Below are 22756 nucleotides of genomic sequence, written 5' to 3'. Positions count from 1 at the left end.
CTCCAGACTGGGGCTCCTAGAGGGCAGAAGCCATGGATACAGTCTCCTTGGGTCTCCAGCCTCCAGCATGGGGCTGAGGGGAGGTGGGCTGAGAGGGCGAGAGGCTGCCCGGGGCTGCGGGCAGCTGTGGCGAGTCCAGACTGCAGAGCAGACAGGCAGCCAGGGCCGGCAGCCACCTCAGGCTCGGGGTCCGCATTGGGGCTGAGAACCCCTCTCGCCCCAATGTGGCCTTTTAAAGCCAGCGAGGAGGTTTTCTAGGGGCTCAGAAGTCCTCTGCCCATTGGCCAGAACTCCTGGGAGAACCGGAGCGGATTTGCATCAAAAAGAACACTGGCTTCATTGAAATTCTCCTCATCTTGAGCAAAATAAAACCACAAAGAAAAGGAAAGTTTTAATCCTGAGCAACTTCACCGCTGAGGAGCATTTTGAGCTTCTAAAAATAGGGAGGAAATGGGCCTCCTTGGGCCACTCCAGTCGCCGCCCACCCCCCTCCCCCTCGCCATGCCCGCCCCCACTGCCCACTCAAGGCCGGCCTCTTGCTGCTGGGCAGTGGGAGAACAAGCTCTCTTTAGCAGATGCCCACGGCAGATGCCACACAGTTCTGGAGCTGGATGCAGCTGCCCCCCCGGGGTCCCCAGCATGCCAGACAGTGGAGAGACCCCGCAGGACAGCAGACAGGATGCAAGCGTGGGAACAACCCAAGAAAACTTGGGCACCAGGTAAGCTGGCGGTCAGGTCTTCTGTACCCTGCGCCTGTTCTGGTCTTGATTCTGCTGTGTGAACCTGGGCAAGCTGTTCCTCTGGGCCTCAATTTCTTCAACTGGGAAATGAAGGGAAGGGTCTGGATGATTTCTAGGGTTGATCAGCACTGCTCAGTCTGCTGCCCTGCGTGGTCAAGGTCACAACCAAAGAGGGTCACATCCCAGGGGCATGAACTGCTATTGGATGGAGGAAGAAATTTCTGGTCTATAAGAGTTTTCCCCGTCACCTTGATGGGGCCTTTGGCATGTGCGGTCAATCACAGACAAGGACAGGCAGGGGCCTGAGGTTCCAGCTCTGGCTTGCTGTGTGGTCTCGGCAAGTCCCTTCCCCTCTCTGGGCTGCAGCTGCCCGTCTGTATGTGTGTGCAGGGGCTGGAGGTTTCCTAAAGTCCTTCCGCTGTGTATCTTCACTGATCTATGATTCTGAGAAAGTCAGTTCAATTTGTCAGGCATTCACCGATGCCCACCCTGCCAGGTCCCATCCATCCAAGAAGTCGGGGATCCTGAGAAGACAGGGACCCAGACCCAGTCCTGGGGATTCTCAGGCCAGGAGGCAGGGAGAAGACAGACCAAAAAGGCTCCAGAGCCCAGACGTCTGTGGTCTGTGTCCAGGAGGGGCACAGACCAAGGGGAGGGGGAGAGAGACGCCTGGCTGGGGGCTGTTGGAGACAGGCCCGGGTGACCAGGACAGCGTGGGCAGTCAGCGAGGAGAGGAAGAGCCTCTGGGCAGAGGGAACAGGGTCAGCAATGGTGAGGAGATGTGGAGGAGCAAGGAAATTCAGGGAACGGAGCCATCTAGGTGGGTGGAGGGCAGAGTGGGGGAAGGACAGGAATAAATGCTGGGGTCTGACCTCTCTGTGGGGACAGGGAGAAATCCCCCGTGTTTGAGCTACGGAGTGTATGGTCTCCACTCTGGGGGCGCTTATGAGGCAAGAGGGCGGCCCAGAGAGGAAGTAAATGCCAATGGGCCTCAGGGGCCCGAGGACCCTCCACAGCTATGGGCCTGGGCTCTGCCCTGGGTCTCCTGAGGAGGCCACCAAGCCAGAGTGGATTTCTGTCTCCCCAGAAGCAAGGGCCCCTCACCTGCAAGGCCGCAGAGAGCGTGGGGCCAGCGTCCTCCCTGGACACAGGTCAGGTGCACAGCAGCTGATTCTGCTGGGGGGGTTCAGGGGCCGCTCAAGGTGAGCTGGCCAGCACCTGGGGTGGGGTCTGCATCTACTCTGGGGCCTGGCTGTCCTGCTACCTCCTCTCCTCCCTGGGGGTCAAGGGTTCAGGGAGCAGGGGCGTCAGTCTCCCCCTCCCCCATGAGACACTCACAGGCATGTTTCAAAAGCTTAGCCAGTGAAAGAAAGAACAAGGTGGTTCTCAAGCTTTCATGTCCCAGCAAGCAAGGCAGGAACCAAGTGGGGGCATAGGACAGGAGCCCAGTGTGTTTGAAGCCCACCTCTCAGGTCTGTGGTGGTAAGGGGTGGCAGAGGGTCCTGAGTGCCCAGCAAGAGCCTGGCCACCCCCAGGACACCCCCGAGGAGGCAGGTACCTGGTGGGCTTGGAGGAAAGAGTGGAAGACTCAGCTCTACTGGGCCTCCTTGGGGGATACCACTGAAGGGAGATCACCAAAACTGGGGCAGAGCCTCACCTGGTGCCGGGAACAATGCCCTCATGGCAGGGTATATAGGTGAGCAGGGCCTGGGATGTGGGTGGGGGTGTGGGTGGGGAGAAGGGTTGCAAACCCTGAGTTAGAATTCCAATGCCACTACCTTCTTGCTGAATGACTTTGGACAAGTTGTTTAGCCTCTCTGAGCCTCAATATCCTGCTCTGTGCAAATGAAAATATAATGCTTGACCTCCATTAACCTTGCAGCAACTTTGGGCAGATTATGTCAGCTTGTATGTATGAAAATGCTGTCAGAATCATAAGGGTTACCCATCACAGGCCTGTGAGCCCTCACTGTGACACCCCAGAACTGTCTCAGCAGTGAGCTGGAAGGCCTGTGCCTTGGGTTCCTCTCCAGCTCCACTCCTGACCTCCTCTGGGACCCTGGGCATGTCCGATACCCTCTCTGAGCCTCAGATTCCCTATCTGTCAAATAGAAATGGCAGAGTAGCTGTAAGGAGAGAACCGTGAGCCTGTGTTTACCATTGTCTAAGTGTTACTGCCGCTGCTGCAATGCCCCATCCTCTTCTCTGCCCCCACTCAGGCCCAGCCCAGCAGTGAAGGCTCCATCTCCTTGTGGCCATGGGTGGCTGCTTCTGGAGAAGGGTGGACCTGCACCCCTCCAATAGCCTGATAGGGTCTTATCTTCACCCTGACCTTCCCTCCCCAGTGTTGCAGAGAGGGGAGGCAGTGGGGAGGTTGAAAGCTGGAGGCGGGTTTGCACCCTGGCCTGACCCATGTGAATTCCCTATGAATTCCCTTTTGTGACACAATAGTTGCAGGACTGGAGCTGAGTGGCATGGACAGTATGTCTGGAGGGGAAAGTGCCCAGCTGGAGCCAGGAGAGGCAGTAACCCACTGGGTCCAAGATGGTCTGGCACTGGCCTGGCAGCTTGTGTTCTATGCCCTTCAGGTCTGCAGCTGTGGATCCTGCCACCCATCATGGACACCCTTTGAGATGTCCAGAGGGCAGACCTGAGCCCGGCCCTGGACTCTGGCCCTCTTATGCCCTCTGTCCAGAAGAGACACTAGTCTCCCAAGCCCAAAGAACCCCTGGTTATAAGAAGGGCTTTGAAGGAGCCAGAGAAGGGGCTGGGTCATTCTGGGATTGGAAGGTGTGGCTGCCCAAGATGACAGGTGGGGGACACCGTACTGACCACAGGTGTGGTTGTAGAAGCTGCAGGTGGTCATCAGACCAGTTGGGCTGGAGCCAGGGTAACTCCTGGGTCTGGATAAGTCGGGGTGGCCGGGCATGAGGGCAGACGGAGCCAGAAAAGGCAGAAGGGAGTCCCGGGAGGTGTGGAAGCCACGGAAGCCTGGGGAAAGCCTGGGTTTGGGGAGGTGAATCTGGCAGTGGTGAGTACAGGCTGGCCCGGGAGTGGGCTGGAGGCAGGAGGCTAGGAGATGGGAGCCCCAGGGGTGAGACTGGCCCAGGCAGGGAGGGTAAGGCTCTGAATTGGCCACACTCACCCCAGGCTGCCAGCTGCCTCTCCCGGCACAGCCTGTCCTGAGACAGAGTGCACAGAGGAGTGCATCAGAGCCAGGGCTGTGGGGCAACCCAGGAGGCTGCTGCCAGGTCAGTGAAAAAGGCCTTTCCTGCTGATAAAGCCTTCCAAGGATGACAGGAAGTGAGCTCCCCGTCTTTGGGGAGTACAAGTCTTGGAACTAATCATAATGCAAATGCTACCAAAAGGATTCCGGTGTCCTTAAGAATATGAGATATTCAGGGACTTCTAGTTCTGAGATTCTACCCCACACTGTCTCCCCACTTCCTCATGATATGGAACAAGTTTTTTTTTTTCAAATTTTTATATCTTTATTGTTTTCATAAGTGTGCGTTCACTTATTCCAAATTGTTTACTGTTGAATGTGTCAGGCACTGTGCCAAACATTGGAGAATATCATAGATAACAAGGCAAGACAAGTCCCTGCCTTGAGGAGTTTACATGCTTGCTGCAAAGACAGAAATTAAACAAATGCTGTAATTATACAAATGATTGTTAAACTATAATTGTGACATGTGCCAAGAAGGAATAAAAAAATATGGAGGTAATATAATAAGGACCTGACTTAAATCTTGGGGGATCAGGAAAGGCTTCCATGGGAAGCAACATTTAAGCTGAGAGTTGACAGATGAGTGGAAATTTGTTTAGGGCGTGCAAAGGCCCTGGGGCGGCAAGGAGCTTGTAGTGTTCAAGGAACTAAAAGGCTAGAGGATTTAGGACTGTTTTATAACAGCTACAGGGAGCCAAGGTACAGGTGTCAAGAATCCAGGACAGGGTAGGGTGCATCTGGGAAGTCAGAGACCCTAAAGCAAGCTAACCTTGGTCCCAAGCATCTGATTACAGATCTGGATGTCTTCAGGATGCAGGTCAGCCAAATCCAGCCCTGGTTCCCTGCAGGGGCTGCTGAGTTGTGAGCCAGGGGCAGCAGAGCCAGAGCTGGCCTGGAGTCAGGGCGCTGAGCCTGGAGCTGACTGACTCTGTCCCCAGGCAAGTCCCTAAATAGGAGACTCTCAGTCTATTTGGTCTGTTTAGATCACTGATTCCAATCCACCATGTCCCAACATTCATATATCATCAAACTTCTCTGACTTGTATACCTCCAGGGATAGGGAGCTCACTATCTACCTTTCCACCCCCACCCCCACCCCACCCCCAATGTAGTTCCAGTGGTGGCAAGAGAAAGCCTTATCTCACACTGGGTCCTATGTGAGACTCCTGGGTCTTGGCTCTGCCCTCTCCTCTTCAGATAACTCTGGTCCCATGCAAGGGAGACTATGAGAAGCACGTTCAGGGTTGGGAAGTAACATTTGGAAACAGTAAATGCTGTGACCATGTGAAGGGCATCCAGGTCCTGGCACAGACTCTGGCCCCAAGGATCTGTAAAATAAAAATTTACGTTTGCATAATTTACATCAGAATTTAATAGGTTGCTTATTTTTCTATTAATGGAGGCATAATTCCATATAGTGAAATGCACAGATACTAAAGAGTATAATTTGATGACTTCTGACAAATGTATGCACCCATGTAATCAACAACCCAAACAAAATATAGAACATTTTCATCACTCCAGAAAGTTCTTCTGTGCCTCATTCCAGTCATTCCCATTCTCTACCCCACCCCTCACAAGCAACCACTGTTTTATCAGCCACTGATCTGGCTGTTCTTAAACATAAATATAAAAGTACATACAGTCGTACTTTTTTTGGCTTCTGGTTCTTTCATTCATTATTATGTCTGTGAGATTCATCCATGTTGTTAAGTGTTTCAGTAGCCCACTCTTTTGTATTGTTGAAAAGAATTACAATTGTATGGCTATACCACAATTTGTTTATCCATTCTCTTGAGAGATATTTGCGTTGTTTCCAGTTTGGGGCTTTTATAAACAAAGCTTCTGTGAGCATCCTTATATAAGGCTTTTTATGGACAAATGAACTCGTTTTCTTAGGTAAATGCCTAAGGATTGAATTGCTGGGTCTTAAGATAGATGTATGTTTAAAGAAACTGCCAGAAGATTTCCAAAGTGGCTGTACCATTTTACACCCCAATAGTAATTTCTGTTGTTCCACATATTTGTCAATACTAAATATTGTTGGTTTTTATAATTTTAGCCATTCTGAAGGGTGAATAGTGGTATCTTATTATTGTTTTAATTTAAATATCCCTGATGATTAATGCTGTACTTTTCATGTGCTTATTGGCCATATCTGTATCTCCTTTTGTGAAGTGTCTATTTACGTCTTAACTCATTTTGTAATTGGGTTCTTTGTCCTTTTGTTAATAATTTGTAGAGATCCTTTATATACTGCAGGTTTAAGTCTTTTGTCGTATATATTAATTGCAAATATTTTCTCCCAGTTTGTGGCTTGTCTTCATTTTCTTAAATGATATCTTTCGATGAGCAAAAATTTTTAATTCGATCGAGTCCAATTTATCTAATTTTTTTCTTTTATGCTTACTGCTATTGGGTCCTCTCTAAGAAATTTTTGTCTATTCCAAGGTCTTGAAGATATTTTCCTTTGTGTTCTACTAGAAGCTTTATAGTTTCAGCTTTTATGTTTAGGTCTAGGATCTGTCTCAAATTAATTTTTGTATGGTATATGGTAAAGGTCAATTTCATTTTTTCCCATTTATTTAGCCAGTGGGTCCAGCATCATTTGTTGAAAATATTTTCTTTTTTTTTCTCCACTTTGAATTTCCTGACCCCTCTGCCAAAAATCAGTTGACCAAAAATATATCTGAACTTTCCTCCACTGAGCTCTTTCTCTATCTTTATGTCAATACCTTGCTGCCTACAGCTCTGTGGTTTTCTGCTTAGTCTCGGCTCCAGGTGGTGTTGGTACTCTTTGTTCTTTTTCCTTTCTCCATATCCTGGGTACGGTAGGCAGCCTCTGACATGCCCCTCAATGATACTTGCCTCCTGGGACTCAGGCTCTTGTGTAATCTCCCCTCCCCCTTGAATGTGGGCTGTACTTATATATCTGACCCATTTTTAGTAAGTAGAATATAGCAGAAGTGATGGGTTTTCACTCGAGGTTAGATTACAAAACGACTGTGGCTTCCATGTTGGTTGCTCTGAGGGAAGCCCGCTGCCCTATTATAAGTCTCTATGGAGAGGCCCAGGTGCCAAGGAAGGAGGCCTCTGGCCCTCAGCCAGTGAGGACCTGAGGCTCTCAGCCCAACAGCCTTCGACATGGGAGTCCTAGCAACCAACGCACAAGCTTGGAAGTGGGTCGTCCCCAGTTGAGCTTTCAGATGAGTCTGCAGCCCTGGTCAGCAATTTGCAATCCCATGAGAGACCTTGAGCCAGGGGCACTCAGAGAAGTCACAACTATACTCTTAACCCACAGAAACTGTGAGGTAATAAATGTTGTTTATTTTTTTAAAGTCATTGTGTTTTGAGATATTTGTTGTGTAGCAACAGTTTACTAAAATGAGGCCCTTTCTATTTTCATCTTGTCAGTTTCTACAAAAAAGACTTGTAATTTTGATTGGGATTGAATTGACTCTATATTTCAAACTGGGGAGAATCTTCTGATTCGTGAACATGGTATATATTTTGAATTATTTAGTTCTTTGATTTATCTCAACTATGTTTTGTATTTTTCAATGTAGATATCTTCCACATTCTTTCTTTAATTTATTCCTAAGAATTTTTTTGATGTTACGTAAGTTGTACTTTTAAATTTAAGTTTCCAATTATTTGTTGCTAGCATATAGAAATACAATTGATTTTTTTTTTTTTTTTTTAATCTATGCTTCATTCTATCTTGCTTCTCCTCCTGGCACTCCAGTCAGACATAATTTAAACCTTCTATAACTTAGTCTATATATTTTGACTTCTTAAATTTTTTGTATCTTTGCTTCTTTGTACTAGATTCTAGGTAATTTTTCTTATCTATTTCCAAAATTATCATTTATATAGTTCTGTTTCTTTGCTAACAAATCCTATGACTTTACTAAATTAACGTATTAGTTCTAGTAGATTCCCTAGATTTGTTATGTACTCAATTTTGCTATCTCTGAATAATGACAGTTTTACTGCTTCTGTTCTAGTCATTTTATCTTTTATTGCTCTGGCTAGGACTTTCAGTATAATGTTGAATAGAAGGGAGAAGAGTGGACATCCTTGCATTGTTCCCAACATATTGAGCATTTCCAGTGATCTTCATTCCTTTTCGTACAATTAGAATTTCTGTAAGCCTGGAATAACTCCTGTAGCATTTCTTTGTAGTGAAGATGTTCCAGTTATCTGTTGCTCCATAACAGATAACTAAGAAATTTACTGCCTTAAACCAACACCAAACATTTATTATCACTCATGGTTTTTTAGGTCACAAATTCAGGACCAGTTTAGCTGGGTGGTTCTGATATCAGCCAGGTAGAAGACATCTGGAGCTGGAGGGTCTGCTTCCAAGTTCACGCCTGTAGTTGTTGGCAGGTCTCTGTTCCTCACTGGCTGTATTAGTTTTCTATTGCTGCTGTAACAAATTACCACAAACTTGGTGGCTTAAAACAACAGACATCTATTTTCTCACAGTTCTGGAGGCCAGGAGTCTGAAATCAGTTGAACTGAGCTGAAATCAAGATGTAGGCAGGGCTATCCTCCTTCTGGAAGCTGTAGGAGAGAATCTGTTGCTGGCCTCTTCCAGCTTCTGGTGGCTGCCAGCATTCCTTGGCTTGTTTCTGTGGTCACATCGCCTTCTCTTCTATGTGTGTGTCAAGTCTCCTCCTGCCTTCCTCTTGGAAGGACACATGTGATTTCATTCAGAGTCCACCTAGATAATACAGGATAACCTCCCCCATCTCAAGATCCTTGGCTTAATCCCATCTGCAAAGTTCTTTCTTTTTAAAATTTTGCCATATAAGGTAATGTTTACAGATTCCAGAGATTAGGGTATGAATATCTTTTGGGGTCATTTTTCAGCCCACCACACTGGCTGTTGACCAATTTTTTTGCTAGTGGACCTCTCCATAGGCTGAGTATCCTCATGACATGGCAGCTGCTGGCTGGGGCTGGACTTATCTCAAAGGCCTCTTCACTCAACATGTCTGGGAGTATTCAAACAGCTGGGAGTTGTAGCAACTGAGACTTCTCAGGCATCTGTCTCTATTTCCATGTGTCCAGATGGTCTCCAACAGGGTGTCTTCAAGGTAGTCAGACTTTTTACATGGCAGGTCAGGTATCCAAAAAGTATGTCCCTGTGAGTCAGATGGAAACGTTATCATCTTTTATGATATCACAGTGTCACTTTTACTACATTGTATTTGTTAGGAACCAGCCATTAAGGCTAGCCCTTATTCAGAGAGAGGAGAATTAAACTCTACTTATTGATGGGAGGAGTATTAAAGAATATGCAGAGATTATTTTTAACCACCATAGCTTTCATTTGAGTGAGAATGTCTTTATTTCACCCTCTTTCTGAGGGATATTTTCACTGGATTTAGAATTCTGGGGGTGACCATTTATTTATTTTAAGTTCTTTGAAATTTATTGTTCCATAGTTGTTTGGTCTCCATTGTTTCTGATTAAAATCAGACATAATTTCTATTATTGTTCATGTGTACACAATTTGTCTTTTTTTCCTTTGGTTCATTTTTAAGATACTCTCTTATATCTTTGATTTTCAGGAGTTTGATTATGATATATGTAAATTTTGGTTTCTTTGTAATTCTCTAGGCTGGGTTCACTAATCTTCATATGTAAGTTGATTTATTCACCAAATTTGAAAAAAAATTACCATTATTTCTTCAAATATTTTTTTCCAGTTTGCTAATGCTGCCTTTATGCAAAATACCAGAAATGGATTGGCTTTTATAAAAGGGGTTTATATGGTTACAAAGTTATAGTCTTAAGGCCATTAAGTTTTCAAGGTAAGGCATCAACAATAGGGTACCTTCACTGGAGAAAGGCCATTAGTATCTGGAAAAACCTCTGTTAGCTGGGAAGGCACGTGGTTGGTGTCTGCTTGCTCCCAGGTTGCATTTCAAAATGGTGTTCTCCAAAATATCAGCTTTTAACAGCCGTCTTCAAAATGTCTGTCTCAGCTGCAGCACACTAGTTCCTTCTGTTTGTCAGCTCCTTTATATGGCTCCAGTGATTTAATCAAGACCCATGCTGAATGGGTGGGGTAACACCTCCATGGAAATTATCCAATCAAAAGTCTTGCCCACAGTTGATTGAGTCACATCTTTATGGAAGCACTCAATCAATAAGTTCCAATCTAATCACCGCTAGTATGTCTGCCCTCACAAGACTACATCAAAGAACATGGTGTTTTGGGGGACATAATATATCCAAAATGGCACATACGCCATTCTCTCCTTCTGCTTCTCAGGGACTCCAATTATATGTGTATTAGACCACTTCATATTATGCCTCAGGTCACTGTCACTCCATTTGCTTTCTAAAATATAACAGCTTTATTGAGATATAATTCACATGCCATACAAGTAGAGGTTTAAAGTGTACAATTCAATGGTTTCTAGGATATCCACAGAGCTGTACAACCATCATCATAAGCGATTTTAGAACATTTTCATCTCCCCAAAAAGAAACCCCATGCCTGTTAGTAGTCACTCCCCATTTCCCCCAGTCATACCCGTCTCCAACCTTAGGCAAATGCCAATTTACTTTCTGTCTCTATAGTTTTCCTATCCTGGATATTTCAGATAAATGGAATCATACAATATATAGTCTTTTGTTGACTGGCTTCTTTCACTTAGCATAATGTTTTAAGGTTTGTCCATGTTGTAGCATGTATAAGCACTTCATTCCTTTTTGTTGCCAAATAATAATCCATTATATGAATATGCCACATTTTATTTATCCATTCTTCAGTTGATGGATGAACATCTGGCTTGTTTCCACTTTTTGGCTATTATGAATACTACTGCTATGAACATTTGTACACAAGTTTTTGTGTGGGCATGTATTTTCATTTCTCTTGGGTATATCCCTGTAAGTGGGATTGTTGGGTCATATGGCAGCTCAATGTTTAACATTTTGAGGTACTGAAACGATGTTTTCTAAAGTGTTTGCATTCCCACCAACACTATGTGAGCGTTCCAATTTTTCCACAACCTCACTAACGCTTGTTATTATCTGTCTTTTTTATTATAGTCTTTAGTGAAGTGGTGTCTCATAGTGGTTTTGAATTTCATTTCCTTGATGGCTTATGATGTCGATCATCTCTTTATGAACTTATCGGCCATTTGGATATTTTCTTTGGAAGAAATATCTATTCAGATTCTTTGCCCATTTTTAAACTTTTTATTTTTGAATTGCAATAGTTATTTGTTTCTTGATACAATTCCTTTATCAGATACGTGATTTGGAGAAATTTTCTCCCATTCTGTGAGTTATGTTTTCACTTTCTTGATTGTGTCATTTGAAGTGCAAATGTTTTTAATGTTGATGAAGTCCAATGTATCTATTTTTTCTTCTGTTGCTTGTTTGGTGGCATATCTAAAAAGGCTTTTCCTGACCCAAGGTCACAAAGATTTATTCTTTTATTTTCTTCTAAGAATTTTAAGTTTCAGCTCTTACATTTAGGCTTATGATCCATCTTGATTTTTGTATGTGGTGTGAGGTGGGGGTCCAAATTCATTCTTTTGCATGGGAATATCCAGTTTACCTGGTGTCATTTGTTGAAAAGAGTATGCTTCCCCCATTGAATTGTCTTCACACCCTGCTGAAAATCAATTGAATGTAAATGTGAGGGTCATTTCTGGATTCTAAATTTGATTCTATTACTCTGTTGTTCTATCCCTATGCCAGTACCACATTGTCTTGATTACTGTAACTTTGTAGTACATTTTGAAATTGGGAAGTGTGAGTTCTCTAACTTCGTTCTTCTTTTCAAGATTGTTTTGGTTATTCTGGGTTTCTTGAATTTCCATATGAATTTTAGTATCAGTTGTCAATTTCTGAAAAGAGGCCAGCTGGGATTTTGCTAGAGACTATGCTGAATCTGTAGATCAGTTTAGGGAGTGGTGCCATCTTAGCAATAGCAAGTCTTCTGATACATGAACGTAAGATATCTTTCTATTTATTTAGGTCTTCTTTAACTTCTTTCAATAATCTTTTGTTGTGTGAATTTTTGTCTAGTGAATTTTCATCTCAGAGATTGTACTTTTTTATATTTTCCATTTTTTCTGAAAATGAAGATTCTCCATCTGTTCATCTATTACGTCTGCCTTTTACTTTAAACTCTTAAACATGTGGAATCACTGTTTTAAAGTCCTCATGTTATTCCAACATCTGTGTCATCTCAGGGTTTGTTTCTTGATTATGAATCGTGTGTCCTTGCTTTTCCAGTTGTATAGTCATTCTTGTTGCGTGCTGGGTATTGCGGATGATGTGTTGAAGGGAATCAGGCATATGTTCATGAATATATTGTAAAACTCCATGCATATTAAACTATGTCTAGGCCACAGTATTCTGCCTTACTGAGGTCAATTACTCCCAGGGAATCCTGTGTTGCTGAGGTTTGCACAGAGTTCTCAGGGGTCACCCAGAGCCTCACCCAATTTTAGGCAGTGCATGTAGTGGTTATGAACGTGGAGTCTGGAGACAGATGGCCTGAGTTTAATCCCAACTACTCCGATCACTAGCCCTGAAACTGTCAACAAGCTATTTCATCTCCCTGTGCCTCCATTTCTTCATCTATACAATAAGGATTATGATCCAGTACCAATCTCATAAGAATGTTAAAATTATTCAATGAGTTAACACATGTAAATTGGAGTAGTGCCTGGCACACACTAAATGCTCAGTAAATGTTAGTTCTCATTTTTAGTGACGTGAAATGTGGTTCCCCTGAAAGACTGAGCTCTTCCTGCTCCGGGCACCCCAACACATGACCCCCTTGCCTGCCGTGTTCACAAACGCCCCTCACATAGACAGATCTTGGATGTGTCCCTGTCTTTCACCCTCCTCTTCAGACTGCACACCCCACCAGGGCAGGGACCACATCTGTGAATCAGCGTCAGCACACTGCAGGGGCACGAAGCCCTCCCTGCGGCAGCTTCACCCCCACGTTCACCCTGCTCCCACACCTTGAACTTCCTCCAGCTGACCCTTGGCTCGTCTCCTCCTGATGTTGGCCTCACCCTCTGTGCCATTGCTTGCGGCACTCGCCTTCTGCCCAGCACCTGAAAAATAGGCAGCGTTCTTCCCTCCCTCCCCTTCCTAGAAGAAACGTGCAGAATGACCTGTCATCAGAACTGGTCCTTAGAGCCATCCCATCATTTTACAGATGGGGTGATTAAAGCCTTAACAAGACGGATGCATCCAAAGTCACACTTTATGACACTTCTAATAAAAATGCCCATCAATGGGAGATGATGTTTTTATCAGAGTCTTTGCTTTGATCTGGAATTATGTAAACCTAAGTGCCACATTGCCCTCCCCGTGATGACTAGAAACACTAATTGGCAGTTATCTGTGTCTGCCACCAATACAACATGAGAAAATGGCTTCATTATTTAATACGTGCAGCTTGCTCCTGCACAAAAGTGTTCTAAACACGGGTTGGGGGAAAGTTGTAATAAAATGGGTCTGATGATGAAATGGTTAGAAACAGAGATTTGAGGATCTTGAACCTGCCCCCTCCCTATACTTTCCCCTTCCTGCTGTGCCCCACCCCAATCACCCAACAAGCCTGAGACCATTGGTTAAGAGTAAAAACTCTGGAGCCCACCTGCCTGGGTTTGAATACAGACTCTGCTAACCAAAAAACCTTGAGCAAGTTACATAATCTCTCTGCACCTCAGTTTCCTCATTTGTGAAGTGGGGATAGTGATATGAATTACCTCACTGGGTTGTTGTGAGAATTAAACATGTTAACATATATGCAGGGTGCACAGGACATTGCCTGGCCCACATCAAGTTCTGGGTACCTGTTAGCTGGTAGCTATTACTATTTTTACTCCTGCCTGTTTCCTCCTCACCCCCAGGCCTGGGATTTTGGACACACCCAACTCGTAGCCTTGTCTCTTCGTGGTGCAGCAGATTCCCAGCCCACAGCCAGATCACCTACCACAGACAGAAATTTGGAAGGCCTTTTATCTGTGACTTATCTGTGGGCACTGAGTCCCAGAGAGGATCAAGGACTTGCTCAAGTTCACACAGCTGAGGAAGAAGCTGGGCTAGAATCCAGATGTCTTAGTGCCCAGCACATTTTGTCTTGGGCAGGTTGCGTTCCTGGGCTTTGCAATGGGACGTGGTGACTGATGGATGCATTTATTTCCGTATAGCAGGCTATATAATTTGACTTGGAAGGGTTGGACACTCTGGGTGTTGCCGACTGGGTTAAAAGTGAGCTGGCTGGCTGGGCTGTCCCCACCCCCCATGGCAGGGTCCAAGCTTGTAAAGCTGGATCAAGGCTTTAAGGGTTGAGGCCTCTCGGCAAACACATTCCATTTGGGCATTTGAACTAGGAATTCAGTCATGGGTCAGAGGCTCCCAGGTGCCTGCCTGGGATATGTTCCTCCTGGCAGGTATGGGGGATGTGTCTTGGACAACCCCTGCCCTGCCCTCGTCCTTTCTGGAAAACCATAGGTCCCAGCTGACTTGCCCCAGCCTCTACCTCGGCCAAGGTCCCACCCCTGTGAGCTGGGGGCATCTGGAGGACCCACAGTCTGGGCCCATCACCAGGGCCTCAGCTATTCTCCTTCTGGTGTTGGCTGCACCCTCTGCCCCACTGCTTGGGGCACTCGCCTTCTGCCTCACACACATGGAAGTCCCCATCCTTCCCCTTCCATCTCGTCCTGTCCTTTTCCCCTGGGACCTTCCCTGTCAGGAGCCTGCAGAGTGGGTTCCCCCTTCTCTCTCTCCTTCCCACCTCTAGAGAACCACCTGGCTTCCATACCAGTAGGCTCAGGAACAGAAAGAGGGCAGCCAGCTGGAAAACAGAGAGGGAAAGAGGCAAAGACAGAGAGAGTGTGAGGAAGAGACATCTGAGGTTGGAAAGGGGGTGACTGGGAGATAGAGATTACGGATGACAGTGGAGTCATCAAGGATGAAGGCAGAGGAGCAGGAGACACAGAAAGACACAGTGAGAGCTTAGGAGGCCAAGAGAGGCTAAGGGAGGAGGCTGGGGAAAGCACTGGACAGAGTCAGAGAGTTAGGGCTTCTTTGTGTCCCTACCTGACTCCTCTGGACTTCACTGTTCCCACCCACAGCAGAGGGCTCTGCCACCTCAGACTACCTAGACAGACAGCAGGGACCGAAGAGAGGGCCCTGAGAACGGGAGGCCCCCCCACCCATGTTGTGCCTGGGCCCAGAGCCTGGCTCCCCTGCTGGCCAGAGGATGCCCTGGTGGCCCACCAAGCCATGCCCACCCCCAGACTCTGCACACCATGTTCCCGGGTCCTGGGATGGTTGAAACTTCACCCCCTGCCAGTTTTCTCCCTGTAACTTTGCTGCCCTCCCCCAGTGTCAGGTGGGTCAGGTGACCCCGTAGCGACCTTGAGTGTATCTTTGTTCGTTGGTGATCAACCCTGTCCTCTCTAAGCCCATGAGGCAGGGGCCACGTCCATTTTGCTCTCCTCCATCCCCCTCCCCAGTGCAACCTCCAGCCCAGAGGAGGAGCTAAAGCAATCTTTGTGGCAGGAAGGAGGATCCTCATGGAACTACCAGTCACAGAGCAGAGGAGCTCATTTCCAACTCTGGGCATACGGACTTAGTTGGTATTTTTATTTCATAGCAGGCAATGGGAAAAAGTAACATCCAACCTCTAAATGCTAAGCTCTCCAGGAGGGGATCAACCAAGGCAGCTCCAGGAGGAACCACGGGAGCTGGGGGGCCCTCCCAGAGGGTTTCAGGACAGGGAGAGGCTTCTGCCAGGTCAGTCCCAGGCAAAGAGAGGGCAGGCCAACTTGTAGGTTTTCCATGGGGATGAGAAGGGAAGTTCACACGTTTCCCAAGTTCTTCTGATGCTGGAATGAGCCCATGATGCGTGCTGGGGAGCTGTCGTGGGCCTGGGCTCTCAGGTGGGGTGTCCAAATCTCATCAGTTCAGAAACTCTACATCCAGAGATGCTGCCATTGAGCTGCCCTGGAGGGTTCAGGACTCTGGGTGTGGGGGTCCTGTCAGCCCCTGAAGTGAGGACGGCTCCACCACCACCTTCCACCGTTATCCACCCCCAGTACCATCTCCCATCACTAACATCACAGCGCAGCCCTCACCAGGACAGCCAGGAGGAGTTGAGGAAAAGTTCCATCTTCAGCTCTCTAGGACAGAAGAAAGGTCTGCGTTCCCTGCTGGGATTCCCTAGGGCTGGGGTTGTTAATATAACACGGGCTTCTGAAGCCCCACGGGGACAGTGGAACATCAAGAGAGTAACTCAGTGCTGAAGTGCATTGTTTGGCGGATGAGGGCGGGCTCTCAAAAGGTCTCAGGACCCGTCAGCAGCTCAGCATCCCAGAGCCAAACTGTCAAGGTGTCCTGAGACGGCAATGGGCAAGGATCTCTGGGAAAAGAGGTTTTGTGGAACTGGAATTTGCTGGAGGGCAGAATTTCTTGGAGTTGGTGACTCTGGCATTGACCTATGTGAAAATCTGGGTTTACAACCCATCAGCTTTGTGTGGCAACCTGGCAGTCATCCAACTGGGTGTAGGGTCTTCAAACAATCCCCCACCCCCATCTCGCCTTCATGCTCTGTCGCTTGGCCTTAAAATTGCCCCTGCGCATGGATCAAGGCTGCCTCGGTTATTTCACCTTACTTTTCCCCACTCACCCCACTGGCAGCTTGGGAGCTGTTGCTTTAGGTGATAATTGATGTATGACAGCAAGCAGAAGAATGGCTGCCTGGAATGGGGTGGGTGAGTTCCCCATGGTGGAGAGGGGGGCGAGAGGGGAGCAGAGAGCCAGGGATGGCCCCCAGGGTATTCTAGGGTGGCCGTCAGGGAGGGGTGACAGCCTGGTAGGTGGGAAGGGGGACTTCCAGGGAGCAGAACACCTGGTTTCAGAAGATGCTGGTGGGTGCTTATTGCTGCCACAAGCCTGCTAGTTTCTTGAGTGGAGGAGGAAGAGGAAGGGGCCTCAGGGGACAGAAGGCAAGGCATGGGGACATTTGTTACCATGGAGTAGGGGCTCTCAAGGCATGGGAACAAATTAGAGCTGTTGGTTCAGTTTTCTGATGCAAGTAATGGGTGAACCTAGTGTTCTTGGTATCCTGGTTTCAGAGCTGGTCACAGAGACCGGCCGTGTGACACTGAGCGACTCTGCAGCTCTCTGGGACTATATCGCCTTTTCTGGAAAGTGGGGCTCTTCATAAACCCTACACAGCAGGACACTTTGAGGATGCCATGAGCCAAGGCATTCTAAACAGAGGGCACTTGGCACAGTATTGGCTTATTAAAGAAAAGCAGAAAAGGCCAAGTAAAGCTTTCGCCCATCCCCAGGGCCCCAGGGCTGGCTCCCAGGTGCAGGGCCTGGGGGCGGGAGGAGTGTCTCCAGCAGCCCTGTCACCCATGGCAGCCCTCCTGCTAACCAGCTCAGGCAGGTCCCTGTCCTGCCTGCCGACCCTCTTATGTAAGAGTCACACAGGTGGGCAGCCGGGGCCCGTGCCAGGTGGGTCAGAGGTATCTGGGGCCACACCTCACCGGCAGCCCCAGGGCGGACTGGGGCGGGTCTCCAATCACGCCCAGCTCCACTACCTCATCCCCTGGAACCTGGGGCACCCGTGGCAGCCGCTCCCACACTCATGCTGCCTTAGCTGGGGGAGCGAAGGGGATGCCCAGCCCTATGCCTACCAGCCGCAAGGAGGAAGAAGGGAAGGACCCTGAGGCAGCCAGACCCTCCTAGACACAGCCTCCGTCGTGAGTCATCTGTGGGGGGCTTGGAGTGGGCATTGGGAGCCAGGAGAGGGTTGTCGGGGGGCCTGACCTTGGACGGGAGACAGCCAGGGCAGACTACAGAGCAGTGAGGCGCATGGGCCAGGCAGTGTAATGGAGAGGCCAGTGTGCAGAATAGGTTGACAGTATTGGGAGCACCAGAAGGTGCAGTGGCACTGGCTCATGTGGCCAGGATTTGGAGGAGGCACTGCTTTTATCTCTGTTTGGGGTTTTTAGGACACGGGGAAGTATTTAGGTGATGCCCTTCTTTGAGAACATTCTTCAGTGTTCTGGGAGAAGAGCTTTCCCTATGACCGTCCCCTGAGCAGAGAGGGTGAGAACTAAAATAAATAACAGGAAAGGCTGCCAAGAAAGGATCCTGGAAATCCGATTTCTTTGCATATCCTGGTGAGCAATTAGCCCTGAGAATGGAGAGCAGATCCCCAGGCTGCCACCTCTGGCATGGTGTGCGTTGCTCTCGATCAAGCGTGTGGGTTTAGGAGGTGGTAAATTACAGGCAGGTGCCTGGCCCCAGGAGCCCATGAGTCATGCCCGGGAAGGAGGGCAGCTGCCCCCTGGCCCCACCGGGCTGGGCCGTGACTCATGCTGTGTCTCTGTTGCAGGGCAGTTTGGCGGAGCCGGGCCTCTCTGGGGCTGATGCAGCTCTCCCAGGGGACACCCTGAGGTTCTCCCTCTCTCTGGGGTGAGCTCACGGGTGCAGCTGCCCCGCAGGTACCATGGCAGAGGCGCTCCTGTTCAGGTCTGCCAGCTCCATCCTGAGGACAGCGTAAGGAGCAAGGATCCCACCCTCCTGCCCGCCTCCTGACCCCATCCTGCCTCCAGGGAGAGTCCCAGGGCTTGGCAATGCACCTGGACCCCCAAGCTTGGGTTTGGGCTTTTCACCCCACTAAGTTTCCTTCCCAATCTCACCAAAGAATCTTGCTTCTTCTTCTCACTCCCCAAAAGATCCATGAGCATCCATCAGTAGTAATGATGAGAGCTGACTACATACCAAGCACTTTTCACATATCCTCTTATCTTCACAGAAGCCATAGGATAGAGACAGAAAACTGAGGCTTAGAGAAATAGGGTGTCATGCCCAAGTTCACACAGCTTGTAAAGGCAGGGAGACTCTGATGAACCTCAATGCTATGTTGTTTCAAGAAAGCATGTATTGAGCCCCTACTGCATATAGAACAGTGGCCTGGCAATGAGAGCCGTATGGGAAAAAGGGCAGAAATAAATAGGAGACAGGCCCCTGTCCTTGACAGGCTCACAGGCAAAATGAGAGTTCCCCTCAACAGCACACGGTGACAACTTAAGAAGGGTTGAACCCACCTGAGCTCCGACTGTGTGCCTCCTCAAGTACTGGTGGTCAGGGGACAGAGGGGAATCAAGATTGACCTCTGCCTGCAAGGAGCTTCCCAAGTCTGTGTGGCCTTCAAAGCCCAAACCTGAGCATTCAAGAGTCACAAGGGGGAGAAGGTGTCAGGGATAATCCAGGAGGGCTTCCTGAAGGAGGAGTTGAAGGAGGCTTGGGAGGTTCTGTCTTGAAACTTGTTTCCCTCAGCTCATCTGGAAAGATAGTGCTGAGGAAGGAAGGATAAGGAGAGGACCAAGCAACCAAGAGGCGGGTACGAAAAAGGGAGAGTGCAGGGCACTCCCTACTGCCAGACTCCTTTCTCAATCCCACCACAACCTCACATCATGTTTGCTCAAACACACCTGTTAAGGTTTTCTTGCTCCTGTGCTACTGGGTAGGTGCTAAAGGAGTTTTTTTTGTGAAAGGAGTACAAGGCAAGGTATTTATAGTGTGTGTGTGTGCATGGGTGCATGTGTGGGGACATGTGGATCAAGATGTGTGCACATGTGGGGCATGTGTGAACACACGTGTGTATTTATGTGTGTGCATATGTGTGGGCACGTGTAGGTGTGTGTGCACGCCCATGCTTTGGGGATGAGAACATCGAGGTGAAAGGGAGCCACCCTTTTAGGATGATCTTCTCCCTCCTAGAAATTAGGAAAACAGAGGTGAGTTTGATTTGTTTGCACATCCTGATGTGTGATTGGTACTCGGGCTAATCTCCCACTATTATTGTCATCCTACTATGTTAGGTGATACACCTCTGAGACTGTAGCCAACTTCTGAAGTATTGGATTCCAGGAGTATAATTTTCCAGCATGACAGGAATAATAAGTTAATCACCTTCGGCAGGCTCGTTATGATCACAATGACAGTTGTAGCACCTCACCTTTGGGGGTCATTTACCGGCCACCTGTTTTCCCTGGACTCACAGCAAGAATCAAGAGAGGGGCCCAAAATGGTTTTGAGGAGCCAAAACAGAGAGTAGTGTTTGCTCCCTAAACCTCAGGAGGTTTTCTTTGAGCAAAACATTGCAGTTTCCCTTCTAGAATTCACCTCCTCTGCTTTAACCTACAATTCTGACAAGCCCAGTTATCTAGCTTGGTTATCTTGTTTCCTAGTCTGCTACAATGAGACCCTGCAAATTAATAAGGCTACAAAGAGACACTGCAAGTTGGGTCGAGTTGTTAGAGGCCAGCACAATGACAATGGCAAGAAGTCACCGTGACCACTAGTAATGCAGGAGAGGATTAAAAAAATAAGGAAACAAATGCCATGTTAAAACTCAGGCAGCAGCCAGGCGGGGCAGGGGCGGACAACCCTAGGTGTACAGCAGTGTGAATCTAGGAGCCAGTAAAGTCTGTTACAAGTAATAACCCCGAGTGACAAAGGTAGAGGGAGGTACGATGCATTCTGTTTCAGGTAAAGGGAAAGTGTGACATCTGCTTAAAGGAACGTATAGCAAAGTCTCTGGCTCGTGGAAGGACAAACTTTGCTTATTTGGAAAAAAATAGGTTTCAGTCCACTTTGACAGGCTCTTAATCGGGCACCCAACATTTTTAGGCACAGGATGTAGAGTTGAGCAAGACTCTCTGTGGGGTCATCTGCAAGGATTACTGAGGCGTCCCTGTCACACCAAGTACTGACAGAGGGGCAGGGTGCACACTCTCCTTGAAGGGAAGGGGAAAGACAGAGAAGAGGAGCTGAGCAAGGACAGTACTGAGCAGTAATAGCGCAAGACCTGCCAGGAAAGTCCTCCACGAGGGAGAAGCTACTTCAAACAGCATCATCCTCCCCATCAACAGAAGGTTCTAATTGTGTCGAGAACGTTTTGCCCTCGGCTTTCTCGGGTGGCTGCCTTTTCCTTTAGTCTCTGTTTAGCTATTTTAAAACCCAGAATCAGTTTACAAAAACTTTATTAGGTGGGGGAAATGCTAAGGCCTGTGCCTTTTGAAGGCAAGGGTTTAAAAGCACTAAAAGATAGTGGGAGATCACAGTCAACGAAGGACTTGGCTAATTTGGGGTTGGCTGCCCAGCCGATGATTTCAAAGGCTGGTTGACTTTGAGCACCGGGTGAGCCTTATGGTTGGGCCCCATCTTTTGAGGACACAGGCTGAGCTGCAGTCTGGACTTGACACCACTCTGAGAAGTCCCATCCTTCCACCCGCTTGAAGCAGGGTCTCTCTAGGACACACAGTGTGGGACCCTGAGCCCAGCTGTGTGTGTCCCCTCAGCCACCCAGAGCTCAAGGGCCGTTTAGTAACATTATGGTCTTTTTTATCCCAAGTTGGAGGCAGCTCCTATCAGACAACCCAAGACAGTAATGGCAGTGACTGGTGAGCTGTAGTCAGTAGAAGTTCCACAGGGCTCAGAAACATCTGTTTCCCTCTGCCTGGCACAGTAGGCCTCAACCCAGAAACATCCTTTGTCATCTTTTCAGTCCTTCCCGCAATCTCACTGGAGCAGGTTGCCATAGTGACAGAAGGGCTGCTCTAGCCCTGTGGCCCAGGCCTTGCCCACAAAGTTCCCAAGGGGGAACTATGCTCAGCCCTACACTTGTCCCTCTTCTCCCCATTCCCCTCCCCTCATAACCTCCTGATGTCTTTTGCTTTAAAACCAATCTCAGGTTCTTAAGCAGACTGCTGCCAGGTGGGCCTGGGTGTGTTCGCAAACTTAGTTTGAACCTGCAGTATGGACAAGAAGTAAGGCCGAATGTGAGAAGCAGGTAACTGGCCCAGCTGCCTGGGAACTGGGCAGGGTTGGGGCTAGCTCCATCCTGACGGACTGGACTCCTGTCCTCGGGGCTGCCACGACCAGCTGCACAGGTTGTGCACTGTACAACTCCAGCGTTCTCTGTTTACATGGCCGATGACTGCGACACCTGTCCCTGGGGTTGTGTAGTGTTTCAGACCTACTTGGTCCTGAGGGGTTCACTGAACCCCATCTGCTCATCCACGGAGGGGGTTGAGGTCTGCCCAGTTGAACCCTGAGGAGGAATGGTGCTGAGCCTCAGCCCTGTGCTGTGCTGGCCTGAAGAAGAGACCTATTGTCCAGGGGCCCCCAAGCCTGGGATGCAAGGGGGATCTGGGGCAGGAGTGAAGGCAGATGGCTCTGAGCCGCAAGTCTCTCTGGCCCATGTCTGTTCTCTCCATGGGGTGCAAAAACAGGCATCAAGAAGGAGGGGAGATGCTCATTTGGGGAGCTGCTTAGGACCCACAAAGCCCAGGGAATGTCCTCAGCCCCACCCAGAGTTTCTAAGGATGCCTGTTCTCAAAGCCTGAGGACTGGTGGGTTGGGGCAGGGAAGGGGGTTCTTCCCAACCCTGAAAGCCTGCACTCTAATGGGGTAGTGCTCCCCATTGTGCCTGAACCCAGCCCCTTCCTTGTCCATAAATGATCAAGGCCCAGAGAGAGGCATGCATTTGCCCAGAGTCACACAGCAAATTAGAGCAGAGCAGGACTTGATTTTTCTTACTGAACCCCCTGAGGATTCAGTGTCCCTGCAGGGAGAGGCTGGGGAGGGGGTAGGGTTTGGAATCAAACCAGGGAACCAAGGGACTGTCCCCTTACAGCCCCTGCAATTACTGAGGTCTTGCCTCTCACCCCAGGCGGGGCTCCCTCTGCGGATGGCC

At 48.3% G+C, this 22756-nt stretch overlaps 1 protein-coding gene across 1 annotated transcript in view; it reads left to right on the top strand.

Moving 5' to 3' along the window:
• Positions 1–532: 532 nt before the first annotated feature.
• The window catches only part of ACSBG1 (acyl-CoA synthetase bubblegum family member 1), a 56095-nt gene continuing 33871 nt past the window's right edge, over positions 533–22756 (top strand). Inside the window, exon 1 of the mRNA XM_037833271.1 lies at positions 533–719. Within this exon, the coding sequence (XP_037689199.1) occupies positions 589–719 (131 nt within the window). The 5' untranslated portion in view covers positions 533–588. The remainder of the gene's footprint in view (positions 720–22756) is intronic.

The sequence above is a fragment of the Choloepus didactylus genome, chromosome 4, assembly GCF_015220235.1.
Source record: "Choloepus didactylus isolate mChoDid1 chromosome 4, mChoDid1.pri, whole genome shotgun sequence".
Classification (NCBI taxonomy): domain Eukaryota; kingdom Metazoa; phylum Chordata; class Mammalia; order Pilosa; family Megalonychidae; genus Choloepus; species Choloepus didactylus.
The sequence above is the reverse complement of the archived record's forward strand: the minus strand, read 5'-3'. Positions and strand labels throughout refer to the sequence as shown.